General features: G+C 42.5%; 1 protein-coding gene across 2 annotated transcripts in view; it reads left to right on the top strand.

Moving 5' to 3' along the window:
• The window catches only part of LOC115336865 (methylthioadenosine phosphorylase), a 32,628-nt gene extending 24,291 nt beyond the window's left edge, over positions 1-8,337 (top strand). For both annotated transcript variants that reach the window (XM_030004534.2, XM_041120933.1), the window contains 3 exons: positions 973-1,212; positions 1,770-1,892; positions 7,380-8,337. In XM_030004534.2, coding sequence (XP_029860394.1) covers positions 973-1,212; positions 1,770-1,892; positions 7,380-7,418 — 402 coding nt within the window. In that variant the 3' untranslated portion in view covers positions 7,419-8,337. The remainder of the gene's footprint in view (positions 1-972; positions 1,213-1,769; positions 1,893-7,379) is intronic.
• Positions 8,338-18,130: the final 9,793 nt, after the last annotated feature.

Below are 18,130 nucleotides of genomic sequence, written 5' to 3'. Positions count from 1 at the left end.
GTCACACAGTACACTCGAGGTATTGCTGCTTGTAGCACCCGTGTATGACAGGTTGACCAACCAGCTGGAGTGCAGACTTTGCAGAGCGTTTTGCTCCACCTGGCCTGTGTGAAGGTCATGATGCTGACAAATCAGCTTCTAGTGGTGTCAGACTAGGTTTTCACTGCTGCTGTGGTGTGAAGGTCTCTCCTGTCCCGTCACAAATTTTCATGGTGCTTTTATACTTATTTTCAAGCGTTTCTTTTCTGTTGATGGTCATTTTAAACAGATGTCATCATAGTTACTTTCCCCTTCCTACTCAGGACAGTTATGGGTGTCCTAGTCCCATTTACACATGCTGGTACACTCTTATTCCTACTGTATCAACTGGTGTTACCCGGGCCATTTACCAAGAGAGAAAGTCATGATGATTCTGCCATATAGAAGGTCCTAGTTGGAACTGTAAAGACTAATGTGAAGTACATGGTATATGTAAAGTGCACAGCTCAGTCACTGACATGGGAAAATGTAGTAATAATTTCTTTACAGATTCCCAGGGTACTCTTTGAAGTACGTGCTTGTAAAGTTTTATTTTCAAAAAGTAAATTTCCTATTACTGTTCTCACCAGCTCAACTCCACCATGTGGTAATGTAGCGCTCAATGGAGCGTTTTCACCATTCTGTTCTCAAGGTAAGCACAGCCTAAATATCATGCAAAAATCTTCTGTTTTCCAATCTTCTTAATCTGCACTGAACACAATAATCCAACTGATACTAACAAACTCAGATATCATTCCTGTTAGTAGGACTATTAATTTCTCTTGCTGGATGAGGAAACTGAAACTGATCCTTGGTTTTGGACAGCTGTAGCCCTGTGAAGCTTGACTGCTTTGTATAAAGCTAATTTCTTTTGTATATAAGTTTTTTGATGGAATGCAAAAGCAGCGCACCAGGGGAATTGTTTCCTTTTCCTGATATTGGCCTCTTTTGCAGGTTCTTATTGAGACTGCCAAGAAGCTTGGGCTCCAGTGTCATTCCAAGGGGACAATGATCACAATCGAAGGCCCACGTTTCAGTTCTCGAGCGGAAAGCTTGATGTTTCGCAGCTGGGGAGCTGATGTTATCAACATGACCACAGTGCCTGAAGTGATTCTTGCAAAAGAAGCTGGAATGAGTTATGCTAGTATTGCCATGGCAACAGATTACGACTGCTGGAAGGAACATGAAGAAGCAGTGAGTGAAGCTTTTTTTCCTCTGGGTCTTGTCCTGAGGGATCTGGATGAGAACCTGTAGGTTTTAATAAGAGATCACATACTGAACTAAATCTGTTCTTACTTAGATCAGTATCACTGAGTTATTCTGGATGAACAATTGTGAAAGTAAGAACGTAAAGTAAGAAGAAAGAAAGTAATTGTTGCTACCTCATTCATTTTCATAAACTTGCTTCACTACTAGCAAACCTTTTATCTCCTCTTGTCTGAATCTTGGAGTCTGTGTGTATGAAGCTCATGAGCTCTGTGTATGAGCTTGTCTTCCAATAATTGGTCTAGTGTTTTCTTCTTTTGCAGCTCTCTGCAAAATGATGTATCTGCTTTAGTTCTCCTATTTGTGTAAAATACAATCAGTCATAAATCCACAGAGGAAAGAAGTTTTTAATGGCTAAAAAGATTGTGGCATTTTAAGGCTTCACCTTTTCACTTAGAGATGTATGAGTTAAATGATTTATTTGGGTATTTAAAATGTGTGCCATCAAAATTGAGAGACAGCACTCAGTTTTATTGTATTTCTAGGTGTCAGTGGATAAAGTTTTAAAGACGCTGAAAGGGAATGCAAATAAGGCTACTAGCGTACTCCTTACTGCTATACCTCAGATAGGTTCCATGGAATGGACTGACACCCTGCACACCCTGAAAGTAAGTACACACATGAGGCTGATGAGTACTGGGGACAGTGTATGCATATGTACACATAATACAGGTGTATGTTCCAAGATGTTTCTGCTGAAATCATAACTTCTTAGAGTGGATGCTTCAACAAACCAAATCCGTTCAAGATGGGCAAACAAATTCATTAAGACTCTCACAAGCTTTATTGCAAAGATCTAGCTTCCGTTTCACAAGAAATGTTACAAAAGGTAAAAAAAAATAAGGACATCTGCGTATGGTTGATGAAGTGTAACCCTTCATAGCACAGGTAAGGTACAAAACTATGTGAGTATCCAAATGAAAAACCTGTACCTCCACTCAGCTTTAGCTTAGATCTTAGAACAACAGAGACCCAAGCAGAGAAGACTGAACCAAACCAGAAACATTATGCTCTCTTTAATATGTAAAAGGAGAGGAGTCTGTTGCAAGATACAGGTAATAACCAGACTGAAATTATTAGAACTGTGGTCTTGCACAGGTTTCAGATCCATAGGGCGTGAAAAAAAAAATGAAAAAGAAAAACATTTCAAAATGTATTGGTGAAGAAATTTTTAGGCAGAATTTTTCTTAGGCAAGAGTTTACTTACATGTTTTATATCAACTCTATTTCACAGGCATGCTTGAGGTTCATATGTGGCTATAACATAGAGGGAAAGAACAATGTTAAAATAGTTTGGGTGTCTGTCCAGCTTCTCGACAAGCTTTTTGTGACAAGTAGCCACTTCCAAGAGTACAAAAGCGTGAAGCGTGAGAGCAACTGAGGATTATATTGAGATGGTATGGGAGACAGGGAAGGAGGATTGGAATATGAAAGGCAAAGAGCAGACAGAAGTGGGCCACAAGGATCTCCGTTAGTGGAAGCAGCAGCAGTCTGAAAAGGAGGAAGCCTGTTGAGGAAACTTTTGAGAAAGTCCAGTCTCTGATAACTCTCTCTCTCTTAGGTTATAACCTTAGGTTATAACCTATCTCTTAGGTTAAGAGATAACTCTTAGGTTCTTTCTCTTTTCACTGTGTTGACTGAAATTTGAATGGGTAAGAAAGATGAACACAGATAGTAAGTCATGTCTTCATATCTCTGAAAGTGTCTCCTTGAAATTCAACTATCAACAGAACTGTATGTGGTGTAAAAATCTTCCATGTCTTCAGATTGGGATCAAATTTTCAGTTTTGTTTCCAGTATGGTTCTCTTGTCAGTGACTCTCATCTCTAGTTTAGTCAGTGTCCTAAAGGAAAGACATATTAAGCAAAATTCACCCCAGACACTTCTAAGCATACTTGACCAGGTCAGGTGCATGGAGGTCCAACCCAAATACTTGAAATGAGTCTTTTGCTGATTCTTCACTAGAAAACTTACTTTTTATTAGGAAGCCTTGGATTATGTTTATGACTATTCCTCACCCAGTTATCTGAAACAGCTATTTTAATGTCCCCTCTATACATTTGTGAGAGGTAACAAACTTTTCCCTTCCCCTTTGCAGTGTTTAGGAAGTTGTGTCATGGATGGGTAAGGGGGGCAACAGAATCAGTATTCCTTCTCCACTCTAATCCACAGAAAACATTTTCAGAGGGCTGGGTCACACTTTTTTTTTAATACAGATGCCTAGCTATACAAAAAAACTCACAGTTTGAACAAGTAATCTAAAATATGTGCTAGATATTCCTCAGCTACTTTGGCCATGCTGCCATGGAAGGAAATTTCCCAGGTATATAATGCTGCTTAAGTACTGAGGGATCTGCCTCCAATTCTGGTGGGTGTACTTCAGTAAGCAGTGTCCTGTTGGCTTTCCCTTGCATGATTGTCTTGATTCTTCATTGGGAGTGAAAGAGCAGGTGACTGGAAAGAGCTGGCACTGAGTTTGCAAGATCTTTCATTTCATTGTCAGTTGTTTAAGACACCAATGCAAGTGCTTCCTCCAGCTCCGTCCCTGAACTACTATTTGCTGGAAGAAGAAAATATGATGCACCAGAGGAAGAGTCACTCCATTCTAATGTAGCTTCTTACACTCTTTCTCTTAAGCATCTGCTACTGCCAGGTATCAGTGATGCGTATTGAGATAGTTTCACTTGGGCTTGGCAACTCTTATGTGTTTATGCTCTTTGCTGGTAGTGGCTTGGTCTGAGTGATAATATACTGAGAAAGGGAGTTGATCTGAAGACATTAGAAGAACTGGAAACAGGAACTAGGTATTGGCAGTGAGGATTGAGATTTTATGTCAGGAGAGTAGGAGTCAATTGGTTTTGATTTAACACAACCAAGTACACTGGAAAAGTGACAGGGAAGTCTGAGGCTTTGGAGGCTTCCTCTGATTTTACTTAGGAAGGGCAGGAAAGGCCAAAAATCTTTCTGTTTGAGGCATTAAATGGTGGTAGAGTAGATGAAGGATTGGTCCTCGGCTTCTGTGTTAATGAGTAAGGACAGAGGCAATTTTGCAATACAGCAAAGAGAGAGATGCGTGTATGTGCCTCTGTATGAGTGCATACAAGTGTGTAGCTGAACCATAAAGAGTTTTAAAAAACTATTCTCTTTGTTGATTTGAAGTGTTCTTCTGTATATTTTACTCTGGGAATTTTGAAAGTCAGATGATGGGTTTTTTGAACTGATCTTTCTGAGGCACCTTTTCCTAAAGCTTGAAGGCAGCTCCTCTTGCATGCCCTGTGGTAATGTGGTAAGGAACACAGACAAGGAGGGAGCTGAGCAAGACTGCATCTGGTACTCTGCTATCAGTGATGATGTAAAGCCATGCCAGCCTATATCCAAGCTGCAGCTGGGCATCTCAAATGGACATTTGCCAGTGTCTGTTTCTAGTGCTTGGGGAAGCATGTGAAGCTATGAAGTTCTACATGGACACAGCTTTTCCTTTCTGAGCTCTGTAATCTGGCTGCTGTGACTGGAGGAACTTCACCAGGCAGGAGAAAACACGCTGCCAGTCTCTTTGCCCACCTGCATTTACCTATCTGCTCCCATGGCGGTATACATCCCACCCACCCACCCACACATGTGGTGATGTCACCTCTGAATCTCACAGTGGTCTTTAGGAGACCCTGGAGTGTTGAAACAAGAATGTCCAAGAGCTGTTTTTCTGCTAAAGGATAGGCTGCCTGCCATCCATTCCTTTTCATGTGTCTTTTCATCTGTGATGTGCCAATGAGTTTAAGTGTAGTTTGAAAGTTACTATTTTTTAACTGCCTAAGATGTCTTTAGGCCAGTATTTCCTGGCTCTGTTGCTGTGAAAAGAGATCGTTCTCCAGGCTTAGGTTACATAAGCTTGAAAAAAATGTTTGGAGCAAACTTTTCTGCAGGGACAGCATCTTTCTAGAGCCTGTCATTTTGAAGCATGGCCAGGGTACAAAGCCCTTGCTCTTTTAGAACAGGGTATGACCACATTGTATTTATGTCATGGATCAGGAGACACAGATGATGCTATTGATCACAGTGATTTCTGGCTGGTGTCAGGGAAATTTCTGGATAGGATGGGTCAACATGGGTGATATACAGCTGGATCTGCTGTTCACTGAGAAGAGTTGTTTAGTGAGGTGACAATCAATGGCAGTTGTTGCTGTAATTCTCATGAAATAGTGGCGTTCCACACCTTATAGGGAGCAAGGAGGACAAGTAGCAGAGTACAGATGCTGGAGTTCAGGTAAGCATACTTGGGTTTAACCAGTGAATCATCTCATGGGAGGCAGCTCTGAAGGGGCAAGGAGCTCCAGAAAGCTGGCAGGTCTTTAAGGGCAGCATTCTCTAAGCACAGGGGTGATCCACAGAAAGACCAACTGGGAGACTGACTTGGCTAAACAGGAAACAGAGCTCCAGTGTGAAAATGCAGCATTCAAGGGTTGGAAGCAGGGACAAGCTACAAAGAAGGAATCCAGAAGCAAGAGCAGGCGTGTAGGGTTGATTTCAGGAAAACCAGACCTTGCCTGTAGTTGACGCTTTGAAGGGATGTCAAAGGCAACAAGAACTTCAGCCACTGCCTTGATATCAAAAGCTGATCGAGTACAATGTGCACTCATTGCCTAATGAAGTAAACAAATTAGTGACAGCAGACAATTTCAAAAGGGAACCAGTATAGTAGATTATTTTTTATCTTTGTTAGGAAAAGTATTGGTGAAAGAGGAAAAACTGTCTTGTTGAAAAGAATTTTAACTCATAAGAACTGGGAATTGAGATCTGTACCTTTATTAGAGTAAGGTTCAACCCCAAGAGGATTGGGAGAGCATCTGTACTGGGATGGTAAAAGGAATGTCATGTTAGAACTGATTTTTCTTACAGCGTGGGCGTAAGAAAATCAGCTTGTGGTGAGGTGTCAGAGCTTCTGTGAATGCTCCTCAGGTAAACTTCTTGACTCTGTGAGGAGACCTGCTGATATTACCTGCTTTTTTGAACTTCTGTACTAGCCTATGTGAAATGGTATTTGTCAGACCTCTGATACAAGGAATAATGTTGTACTTTGGTAAGAGAGCTGTGGTAAGTGAATACTGTGGGATAGTTTAGATTGGGTAAGGTATCTGTAGATGTGTTTCAGCACACTTCATTATTGACATACTTGGACTTTTAATATGTTTGGTAGCTAACAAGTTGAAGGGCATAAAGGTTAACATTTTTCAGCCATTTTTTCTAGTCTATCACAAACTGAAACTGACATTTGTATGTTATGAATATAGAGCTCTGATCTGGTAAATATTCTTGAGTAATTTTCTTCCTCAAAAAATACCTCAGTGAAATCAGTGAACATACTTATGTGACTAGGGTGAATTGGCTCAGGTGAATAAGGTGGAGGGGAAAAACTCATTGAGGCTTCACTTCAACTGTAGCTGCATTGGTCTACATACTGTGGTCCTTGCAGGCTAAGGACCTCTCAAGAAAGCTGAGATTGAAATGTTTCTCAGGTCCTACCCTTGAAAGAGGCTAATGTCAAAGTTGGCTGTCCCTGCATAACATGAGTATTTCATTCACTCCCAATCAGTGCACGTTTAGAGAAAGGTTTCTGTTCTTGATAGCTGTACTTCAAAATTGATGAAGAAACATGTAGAAATCACTTTTTTAAAGGAACTTCATTTTCAGAGCCTTCTGATAATATTTGTAAAGAGCTTTCTATGAATGTGATGTATGTAAGCCAGTATGCTAGCCTTAAAAACAAAAAGCAAGCTGCACAATTTTTCATTTGTAGCCTGTGATCCTGAAGTCCTTAATTTAGTGTTTCTGCAATATGATTGTTGTTCTCAATACCAATAAGCCTGTTACACAGATACAAAGTTGTAATGACAAGTCCTTGAACTGTTGTAGCATATGCCCTCCCTGCAATTCTTTTAATTTTTGTGGTGTTGGAGGAAGTTGGAGATACTATCAACATGGAAAGAGTTACACATGTTTGTAATCCAAATGGAAGCGATGTAGTCTGCCTTTATGTTGAAAAGTAATTCTGCTCTGCATTGGCAGAGGAAGCATTCATCTACTTTGGCTTTGTATTTCAGACAACAGTGCAGTGTTCAGTCCTCCTGCCAAAGCAGTAACAACCTGGATGGACCTTGAAGTTTGGGTGCTCACAGGGAAGAGTGGATCACTTTCAAACTTCCAGAGTTTATAATATCTTCAAGAGTCGTTACAAGTGTAAAAGAATGGAGTAAATGTTGACCGATGATAATGTATAAGACAGCTTTTATAACCTTTGTCATGCTTCATAACGTATAAGATGGCTGAATTTAGATTTTTGAGTATGTTTTAAACTAGGAATAGCCTTACCGTCAAGCTGGATCAGACAGTGGCCGAAGAAAAAAGTCAGCAGCAAGTTGTCATCCTCTATTCAGTGATACCTTTAGTTGATGGAAGAAAGGAAAGGCTAGGTAATACTCTGTTGCAATTTTGTAAGATATAAGAAAGCAGATTCACAGGTATGCTATTTGCTTTGCAATTTCTGCCTCCCATCTTTTCCTTTGACAAGGCAAATGCTTACAGTTCACTCCAGAAACATACCAGAAAAACCGAACAGGCCATTTCAAATTATACTATTTTTATACATTATCCGTATTTTTTATTTCAGTAGTTTTTTTTTTAAAGCAGTGGGTTTTGTTTGTGTGCTAGAAGACATGGTTTAATAATTGTGATTCTTTCAGAGCAGCAGTTGTGTAATGAATGAATGTTCTTATTTAGGTAATGCCAAAGTCAAATTTGTGCCTGAAGATTTACTTATGTGACTTACAGAACGGTACAGAAAAGTACTTTGCTTCCAGTGTCCTGAACACTGTGCTGGCCTTTTGCTGCTTCATTGATGTGAAAAACTCCAGGTTTAGTTTCTGTTTTAAGTGATGAATGTGCTCAAGTGCTTTGAATGTATGCATTTCTTTTTTTAATACAATTTGACTTCAGTAAAATAATCTGCAGCTTCTTGTCTAGTAAATAAAACAAATGAAACCTATGCTTCTCCAAACTGTGTGGAAATTGTTTTTTTTATTTGCTTCTAGTCATTAGTAAGTGAATTTTGTTTGTCTGACAATGACTTTTGCCATTCATGGAACAGGTTGATGATGATACCTTGTAAACACCCCTTTTAGAAAGACCACTTTTAGAAAATACTGTGCTGCTTAGAACTTAAGGTTCTAAGTCCCTGAAACAACAGGGATTGCTGAGACAGAAGTGGATCAGAATGCAATCCAAGCCAAGCAAGGGAGAAACATGAAAGGTATGGATTCTCACAGCAATGTAAAAAAAAAGAAAAAAAATTAATCCAAAGGAAAATTTTAAAAAGCAGGTACATAAGCTTTTTAGCTTGCTAGTCTTGTTAGACACCCAGTCTCCTGCTGCGAAAGCCTTTAGATTTGGACATATTCTCCCTAGCAAAACCAGTACAGGTGCTTTTCAGATACTGGGGAAAATAGCTTAACCATCTTTCCATATCTCCTGGTGGTTTTTAAAAGAACTTAGTTTGCAGGAGCTAGAGCTTGAAGCTTGACAGGAAGGCTACAGATCTAACATACATTTGACTACTTTTAAAATCTAGCCAAATCAGATGGCTGGCCTTAAAAATGGTTTTCATTGTTGTTATCTTTGCCCCCTAGACAGTTTTAGTGAAATGGATTGGAGCCATAAAGTTTGTATTTGGGTGTTCTAAGAGAAAGTTGTTTCTGGCTTTCCATTTTCAATCCCCTTTTGTTTTTGTTGGGGTTTTTTAACATTCCGTAGTGACATATAAATTGGTTGTGTTAATTTTCTTGTTTTATATACTGAGTACTTACAGTGTCACAGGACAGTATGGCACAGACTAGGCCCATGGTTAGTGGTTTTTGTTACACATTTCTGTTACACATTCATCGTCATATGCAAGGCTAGATGGTAACGCTAGGTAAGCATAAGGAATTGGCTGGATGGCCACATCCAGAGAGTTACAGCTCAATGTCCAAGTGGAAACCAGTAACAAGTGGTGTCCCTCAAGGGTCTGTACTGGGACCAGTGCTATGTAGTATCTTCAGCAATGACATAAAATAGTGGGATTGAGTTTGTGGATGACATCAAGCTGAGGGGTGCATTTGATTTGCTAGAGGGAGGGGATGCCATCCAGAGGGACCTGGACAGGCTTGAGGTGTGGGCCCATGCAAACCTCAAGAGGTTCAACAAGGGCAAGTGCAAGGTCCTGCTCCTGGGTCAGAGCAACCCCTGGTATCAATACAGGCTGGGGGATAGAGGGATTGAGGCAGCCCTGCAGAGAAAGACTGGTGGGTGAAAAGTTGGATGTGAGCTGGCAGTGTGCACTTGCAGCCCAGAAAGGCAACCGTATCCTGGGCTGCATCAAAAGTGAGGCCACCAGGTCGAGGTAGGGGATTCTGCCCCTCTGCTCCGCTCTGGCGAGACCCCCACCTGGAGTACTGCATCCAGGTCTGGGGTCCCCATCACAGGAAAGACATGGACCTGTTGATCAGGGGGATGGAACAGCTCTCCTATGGAGACAGGCTGAGGCAGTTGGGGTTGTTGAGCCTGGAGAAGAGAAGGCTCCAGTGAGGCCTTATTGCAGCCGTTCAGTACTTAAACAGGGCTTGTAAGAAAGATGGGGACAGACTTTTTAGCAGGGCCTGTTGCCATAGGACAAGGGTAATGGTTTTCAACTGAAAGAGGGTAGATTTAGACTGGATATAAGAATTTTTTTACGATGAGGGTGGTGAGACACTGGAACAAGATGCCCAGAGAGGTTGTAGATGCCACATCATTGGAAGTGTTCAAGGCCAGGTTGGACAGGGCTTTGATCAACTTGATGTAGTGAAAGATGTCCCTGCCCCTGGCAGGGGGATTGGGCTAGATGAGCTTCGAAGGTCCCTTCCACCCCAAACCATTCTATGATTCTGTGATACCTATTTGTTCTGTCAACATAGGCTTGGTATCTAAAGGTGTCTCACGTAGAATTTATAGTCAGTAACATGGTGGTAGTGTGTACTGTGTTTTTGCAAAGTTTAGCATACATTTTATATTCTTTGAAATGTATAGGGAGATACTTATCCAACAGACTACATGATGAAAATGGTAACTGGCAAGAAAAGCATAGGTAACGTTCAATTATATAAAGATAGGCCAAGTAACTGGTTGTAATGGTCTGTCTAAACAGTCCTAAGAAAGGTATCGAATTTATTGTAGGAAGTACAACAGGTATGATAGAGAAGAAGATACAAATTTAATGTACTGCATTACTAAAAGCAAGTAAACATTCTAGCAGAGAACAGTGGCTGTTCTAGGCTCAAAATGTCTCTGGTTTGACAAGAGTGAGACAATGACACGCAGAGGACTTTTTTGATGGAAATTACCTCTCTTCTGTTTGGCTGTCTCTCCATGACAATTTTATTTTTGTAGAACCGTTATTCAGTCCGTTTGCAGTGATGGATTTGGAGTGCCTTCTTGTGGTGCATAGTATTGACTTCTCCTATGTTGTAACGTCATAACCAGTGTTAACAAATACTAGCTTGAGGTTCTTGGAAAATCACATCTTGGCCTGGTAAACAGCTTACCAGGGTATAGGATGCTAAATTGTTGCAGTTGCCTAGTTTTCAAACATCTCAGACTCCAAAATGAATGCCTCTCAAGGTTGACTGATGGCATTGCTCCTCTTAGAGAAACAGTGTCTTCTGTGTGTTAAACACAACCTGTTATACACTTACTGGTACAGTTTTACACTGACATCTCTTACACCGAATATTGTCTCTTACAAACATTAACAAAGCTTTCAGTAGGACCTTTCAGGACCTGACTGGTTTCTATGTGTATGTTTCCCAATCTGGTACATTTTAAAGCCTCATTTAAACAGTGACTACTTCAATACAGGTATGTAAATAGTGAACACCGAAGCAAATGAAGCAGCTTCTCTGTGACTAAATGGCATGTCTTGTGCAAGATGGATTAGAACCATGGAAAGCCTGGTAAAGTATTAGCTACTGAAATTTAACCTTACATTTCTCAAACCTATTTCTCATTCTCCACTGGAATTGTCCTAAACTAAGTCATTGATTTGTATGGCCTGAATGTTTTCAAGGCTTTTGTGGGAAGGAGATCACCCCTAGAGCTAGCAGGAGCTGCTGAAGAACAGATCAGTCTCTCATGGTCCTGTGTCCTGTGTCCCATGTGCCTCTCATCCCCTCATGGGATTTGCATTGGGGGAATAGAAAAATGCAGCTGGGAAACTGGGTATATTAGAAATAAATGCTGAAAGCCTAATTTTCTTTGCCATTGTTTTGGGTTTGTGTGGTGGGGTTTTGGTAGTGGGGGATGGGCTACAGGGGTGGCTCCTGTGAGAAGCTGCTAGAAGCTTCCCCGGCTCCAAGCCAGACCCACCTCTGGCCAAGGCCGAGCCCATCAGTGACAGTGGTAGTGCCTCTGGGAGAACAGATTTAAGAAAGGCAACCTGCAGTGAGTAGGGGGATTGGAACGTGAGAGGAACACCTCTGCAGATACCGAGGTAAGTGCAGAAGGAGCGGGATGAGGTGCACCGGAGGAGGGGATGCCCCTGCAGCCTGTGGTGAGGCAGCAGGCTGTCCCCCCCAAGCCCATGGAGAGGAGCAGGGGAGCGGAGGTCCCCAAAGATGGCCGTGACTCCATGGGAAAGCCCGCGCTGGAGCAGCCTGTGACTGAAGGACTGCGGCCTATGAAAGGGAACCACGTTGGAGAAGTTCATAGAGGTCTGCCTCCCATGGGAGGGACCCCATGCTGGAGCAGGGGAAGAGTGAGGAGTCCTCCCCCTGAGGAAGAAGGTGCAGCAGAGACAACGTGTGACAACTGATCCCAACCCCCATTCCCTGGCGCCCTGCACTGCTGGCGGGGAGGAGGTGGAGAAAATCAGGAGTGGAGTTGAGCCAGGAAGGAGGGAGGGGTGGGGGGGATTAAATTTGGTTTTACTTCTCGTTATCCTTGTTTTGATTTGATTGGTAGTAAATTAAATTGATTTTGGTTTTTTCCTCAAGTTGAGTCTGTCTGTTGCCTGTGACCATAAGTGATGAATGATCCCTCCCCATCCTTGTCTCAACCCGCAAGCCTTTCTTTGTATTTTCTCCTCCTCATCCCAATGGGGCCGGGGGGAGGAGTGAGTGAGCGGCTTCAGGGTGCTCTGTTACCGGCTGGGCTTATATACAGAGAGGAGACTGAATGGAAGTGAGTGATTGTATATAGCACAGGTGCACAAAGCAGGAGGCATACCAGTATTAGCCAAGGACTGGGAAATACAGAACTGGTAGCCAGCTGATTCCTTGTAAAATTTTCCTCTGGGCTCCAAAAGAAATACCAGAGCTTGGAACTACATGAAGTGTCCAGATCAATGCAGGCCACAAGCAGAAGTTCCACTGCAGAGTAAGTTCCAACATGCAAATAACAAATGCAAGAGGAAGACATACACCCACTCACACTTTTGTCCAACTGTCCCTCCAGTGGCATTCGTTAGGAGTTCTGCTTCATCTTGGCTCATGTGTCACAGGCGGCAGATCTCCTTGCACTTTGACTGCAGAGACTTCTGGATCTGGACTCAGCAGCATTCAGACCCAAACAGCTGTTGCCTATATTCCAAGCCAGCACCCCACACTTCTCTGTATCATGAGCATTTGACCTCTCTCACTGTGGAGTTGTTGTGTCTACCCTGCTTCTCACCGATTGTTTGGATGTTGTATTTTGCTTACTCCAGCTATCCAAGGCTTTTAAAGTCCTTTTCTCTTGGAGATCTCCATTTATTTTGCTCGGATTGTCCTCCAGTGTGGATGTTCACAGTGTAATGTACTGATGCCAATGCAATATTGCAGGTTCAAATATGGCACAAATGGGACCATGAAGCAAGCCATTAGATTTACCCTTTTTCTCCCTTTTCTATTTCCTCTATATCACTCTGTGCAGCCTAACATTGATCTATCTTGCTAACATGAGATAGCCCACTCATATCTCATTTTCACTTAGCTAATACTTTGCACTGTTTCATCCTAACAACACCCAAATCATCTCTCAGCATCAGCACAGGTGGCACATGACATCAGAATTTAGTTTTCACATTGGTATTCAAAACAGACCTGAAAGCAGTTGGGGTTCCCAGAACTGTAACCGGTAAGACAGTATTTTGTTTATCGAAACCAGCTGAGTGTCAGTAAGGGGAGGAATTAAATCAGGAGGTGCTCAGCACTGGGCGGGATCAGCCCTCTAAGATGGAAACTCTGGCTTAACTGTTTTAACGACTGCTTCCTCTCCTTGCTGTCATTGCAGTACTGACTGAAGCAGGACAGTACAAGAGAATTTAAATTAACATTTAATCACTCTTTTGCAAAAGTTTGTGATTGTTTATTTAGATAATTATCAAGCTCTCCAACACTTTTACTATGAATTGTCTCAGGGAATTTGTGGTGTAAAGCCATGCATGACTAGGCATACTTGGAAATATGTCTTCTGTCTGAACATCAGGGTGTCATAGAACTTTAGGATGAAAAAATCAAACTCTGCATTGTCTGTTTTCAGTTAATTCTTGTAAATGAACAATAAAGTCATTGTTCCATAGCCTAATTCCTAGTACACAACTGGCAGTCTGGATCTCTTGACCTTTGTTGAACTGTATGGGAGAAAATAACACTAGTTTGCTGTTTTTACTGGAAGAGAGTACAAAGATTCTGTGTAGGTAAGAAAGCCCACACCTAACTCTGTATCTGTATTTTCTATTGCCTTTAGATTTTATTCTCATGAAACCAAGCAATAAGGAATAACTTTATTGCTCTTGTGTTCACCACTGAATACAGACCCTGCTTCCAGAAACCTTAGGCAGGTATGAATGACACTATGAATCTTCTGACTCAGTCTTCTACTCAGAGCAGGGCAAGATAAATGCCTTATGGTCTCAGTAACAATACCAGAAAACAGAATGCTTTAAATTCATGTGGAATAAATCTAAGTGGAGTCCAGAAGTTTCTCAATTTTTTAATTAACATCATCTATTTTTTCCATGGCTATGTAGACTGGGATTTTCTACAAATTGTTGTTGACTGACATGAAATGCGAATGTAACCTCTGCATATAATTTTTGTAAATGAGGTTGCTGGACTAGTCTGTTTGCAGGATGTTCTTTTTGGATACATACACCGCTCCGTTTTTTCAAATGTCCTGCCTTAGGGCAGGCATTCCTCATTGAATCAGGTTTCTTCTGCACATTATTTAGCATGGAATTACTTAGCTTGACATTTGGTGAAACAGATTGCCTTGCTACTAGTGAACAGAACTGCATGAACATTTACTGAAAACAACCACAGAAGGAGCATATATGCAAATTAAGTATATTGATAAATCGCAACAGCTTGTGTGCTTCTGTACAGCTGTAGAAAAGAAATGGATGATGCAAATCTGTAGAAAATGTTGATGTCCACAGTGTTGAATAGCACTGATAACGGAACAATGTGAGTTAAAAAAATCAGTGGTTTCTATGTACAACTTGAGAAAAAAACATTTGATGCGCAAATTTAGCAACATACAGAACCAAGAATAATGCCTGTAGTAAGTGAAATATATCTTAGATGACACATGAAGTCTGTCCAGTTGTGTGGTTTCTTACAGCATGGTTCCTCTAGCACAAGGAGAAAGACATTTGTTCTCATGGAAATCTTTTCATTTGACCTTAGAATCTGTGTTTTATTAATTAGTGCTTTATAGGAAGCAGCTTTTGTACGGGCTTTTATCAACTGTGTAAGAAGGTCCTGAAATACATTTTATTTGTTTTCATACTGTGGTCAAACATTTAAAATCATTCTTTCACATCTGCCTGAAAATAAGCCGGGAAGATAAGCCAATAGGAGGAAGGTGATGGTAGGAGTTACTTTCCTCTTAAAGTGCATGTGAAGAGGACGGTGGAATCAGCTCTGTCCTTGGACCTAAACCATATTTGATATATATTTGCCACTCCATGGTGTTATTAGTACCTTGGCTTGACTCTCAATTCCTTCTTCTGGCCCTTAGGCTGCTCAGGACCTAAGTTGTAAACAGATGTAAAAAACCCGTAAAGGTAGCAGTGTTCTAATGCTTGATCTCCGGAGGCAAGAAATGCCCTCTCTCCCATGATTTCCACCAAACAGGGTCTGCTGCCTAATTGTAAGAGCCACTGCTCATCAGCCACGTACATTGGGTGTCTGCAGGAATGAGTTTTGCTTTAGAAGCCAAAAAAACCATAGATCTGGGTTGACATGGGATGGGGTAGAGGTAAATATCTGTTGTGCATCCTTTCAGGCTTAGACAGACTCTGCCATGTTTGTCTCCCGTTTCTCCAGGAACCTCTTCCCTGAGCTGGACCTCCCTTCTTTCCACCTGTTCTGGACACCCTGTGCCTCTGCCCCATCCTCCCAGCTCTCAACATGCCTGTTTTCTTAGCTTTTTACCCAGTCCATGCTATCAACCACCAGCACCGTGCAGAGAAAAAGATGCTTATCTTGGGACTTTCCCCACCTGGGAGATCAAACTCTTATGTTCTAGATTACCAGTCTCACCTCCTCAAGTAGCAATGTCTTTGTTCAGAAATCACGTGTAGGAGGCTGCTTCCTGAGGAGAGTGACTACATCAATGGCAGCATGAGCTACCTAGTTCAGTGGTAGGAAGCAGGGTATTTCTAATACCATGACCTCTGCTGACAGTGTGAGCTGAACTCTAAATGTCTTGTTCCCTTGGTCCTTTGTGGAAATCCTCTCCCTAGTTGCACAGACCCTGGCTGGAGCAGTAGGTGCAAACAGGGCTTCTCACAACCCAGCCTCAGTCTACCAAAAGCGATGCTGGGACTAGTGGAAAATATCTGTGCACCTTTCTGTGAGGCAACCTGAAGCCTACAGTTGCAAGGTTCTTGGTTTTCAACTCTAAGGACCACCTCTCATTTTGCTTCCCCTTCTTGGGCTTTCTCCAGCACTTTCTTAGCAAGTGTTTCTACCAAAAGCGTGCAGGTACTTAGGAGTACATGGTAACTGAGAGAAATGTGGAGAGATTTGTCCTCTGATCTCTTTTCCACAGAGAAAAAGAGTGTTCCTTCTTAACTTCTGTTCATACAGAATCTTAAAGTATTCCTACCTCTTCTTCCTGTAAGTTTGGGAAAGAAAAGGAAAAAAAAAAAAAAAGAGGAAATGGTGAATTACTTCAGTGAGTGTCAGGTTAGGATTGATTGAGACCTGATTAAAAAAAATATGTACCTAGAACCACCAGATATATCAACCCTCACCTCTACTACTGGGGGTGATTGACCCACCAGAGCTCTTGTAAAATATTAATGTCTTCAGAGGTCCTCTCTCCAGCACCAGGTCCTGTGGCTTACCTGTCCCATCTTCAAATTCCTCACTTTCTTCTGTGAGGGGTCTGAGCATTTACATTTTCCTCCTGAGACTCACAGTGTTTGAGGCTTGTTTTCTATGTAAGTAGGCAGTGAGCTTATTTCCACATTATTTCCACGCCTATGGCCCAGGCAAGGTCAGGTGATGACTTTCCTAAAATGCTTCTTGTTTTTCACTTCTGTGAAGCTTTTAAAGACTGAACACAGTATGTAAAGCCTATGGACCTTTAGACACAATAAACTTAGGTGAATTTAAAGGGGATGATGCCTGTTGTAAAGTCTGGGAGTCATGTTCTCAAAGAGTAAATTTCCAGAATGTGTCATAGAAAACAATTTGTTTTTCTAAGTGCCATTACACCTAAAGGGATTTTCATTAAGTATAAAAGCTTGACAGAGGACACCACAGTGGAAGATATCTAGTCAAATTATTTAGATGCTGGCGTGCACACACAACTGAAGCATGCTTTGTAACACATACTGCTGCTGGGTCCTTGTCCAAAGAGTGAACATTTATGACAGAAAGGAAAGCAGCATAAAGCTGCTACCTCAATGTGATGAACCTATCTTTTTAAAGACTTTTTATAGAGACAATAAAGTGGTGAATATTTTTTCACAGAGGCTGGGCTGGACACTGGGAGAGAAAACCTTTTTCTATACTTTCCTAAGCAGTGCGAAGTCTTCCTTTCCTCACTCTGGTGAATGCCTTGTCCGTTCAGGCACTTACCGTGCTTACACCACCTCCGAAATCACCACACGTTAAATCCATCCCAAAAACTCTTCATCCTCCTCTCTTCCGATGACTTCCCAAGGAAGTTTGGGGCTTCGGCAGCTCGGAGGCCAAAGCCCCTGGGAAAGTCACGCTCTTTCAGCGCAGCTTTCCCGGGTGGGGAGAGGCTGAGTGGAAGCCCCGATGGCATGCCAGTGCGAATGCCACTCCTCCACCTGCCGTGTTTCCGAAGGGACTCGCCGGGGCTCCCAGGGGGTAGGGGACGCCTCGGGTGGGCAGCCTGTGGGCAGGGCGGCGGGCAGCGGGGGCCGGGGCCCAGCAGGATGCGGAGAAGGCAGGGATGCTCCGGCCGGGGTCCGCCGGCGTCTTGGGCGGGTGGGACCGTCACCTGCCCTCAGGCCCAAGCGTCGCAGAGCTGAGCTGGGCTCCCGCCTGCATGCATGCAAGCCGGAGAGGGGGGTCGGGGGAGGAAAAAAAACCCCACGTTCGTCCCGCCCGCCCTGCCCCCGCCCCAGACCGATTTGCTGAGCCCTCGTCCCGCCGGCCGCCAAACGCCCTCTGGGGCGGGGGTTGCTCTCCAGTTGGCCCCCGGAGAGCTAGGAAATAGCCGGGGTTTTTTGAGGGGAGAATGATTTGGGGTTTTTTCCCCCTTCTATTTTAAACAAATGAGCGGCAGAAAGCCGTTCCATGGCAAACAAAGGCGAAACGAG

The sequence above is a fragment of the Aquila chrysaetos genome, chromosome Z (assembly GCF_900496995.4).
Source record: "Aquila chrysaetos chrysaetos chromosome Z, bAquChr1.4, whole genome shotgun sequence".
Taxonomy (NCBI): domain Eukaryota; kingdom Metazoa; phylum Chordata; class Aves; order Accipitriformes; family Accipitridae; genus Aquila; species Aquila chrysaetos.
Note: the sequence above shows the minus strand (reverse complement) of the source record. Positions and strands in the feature narration are given on the sequence as shown.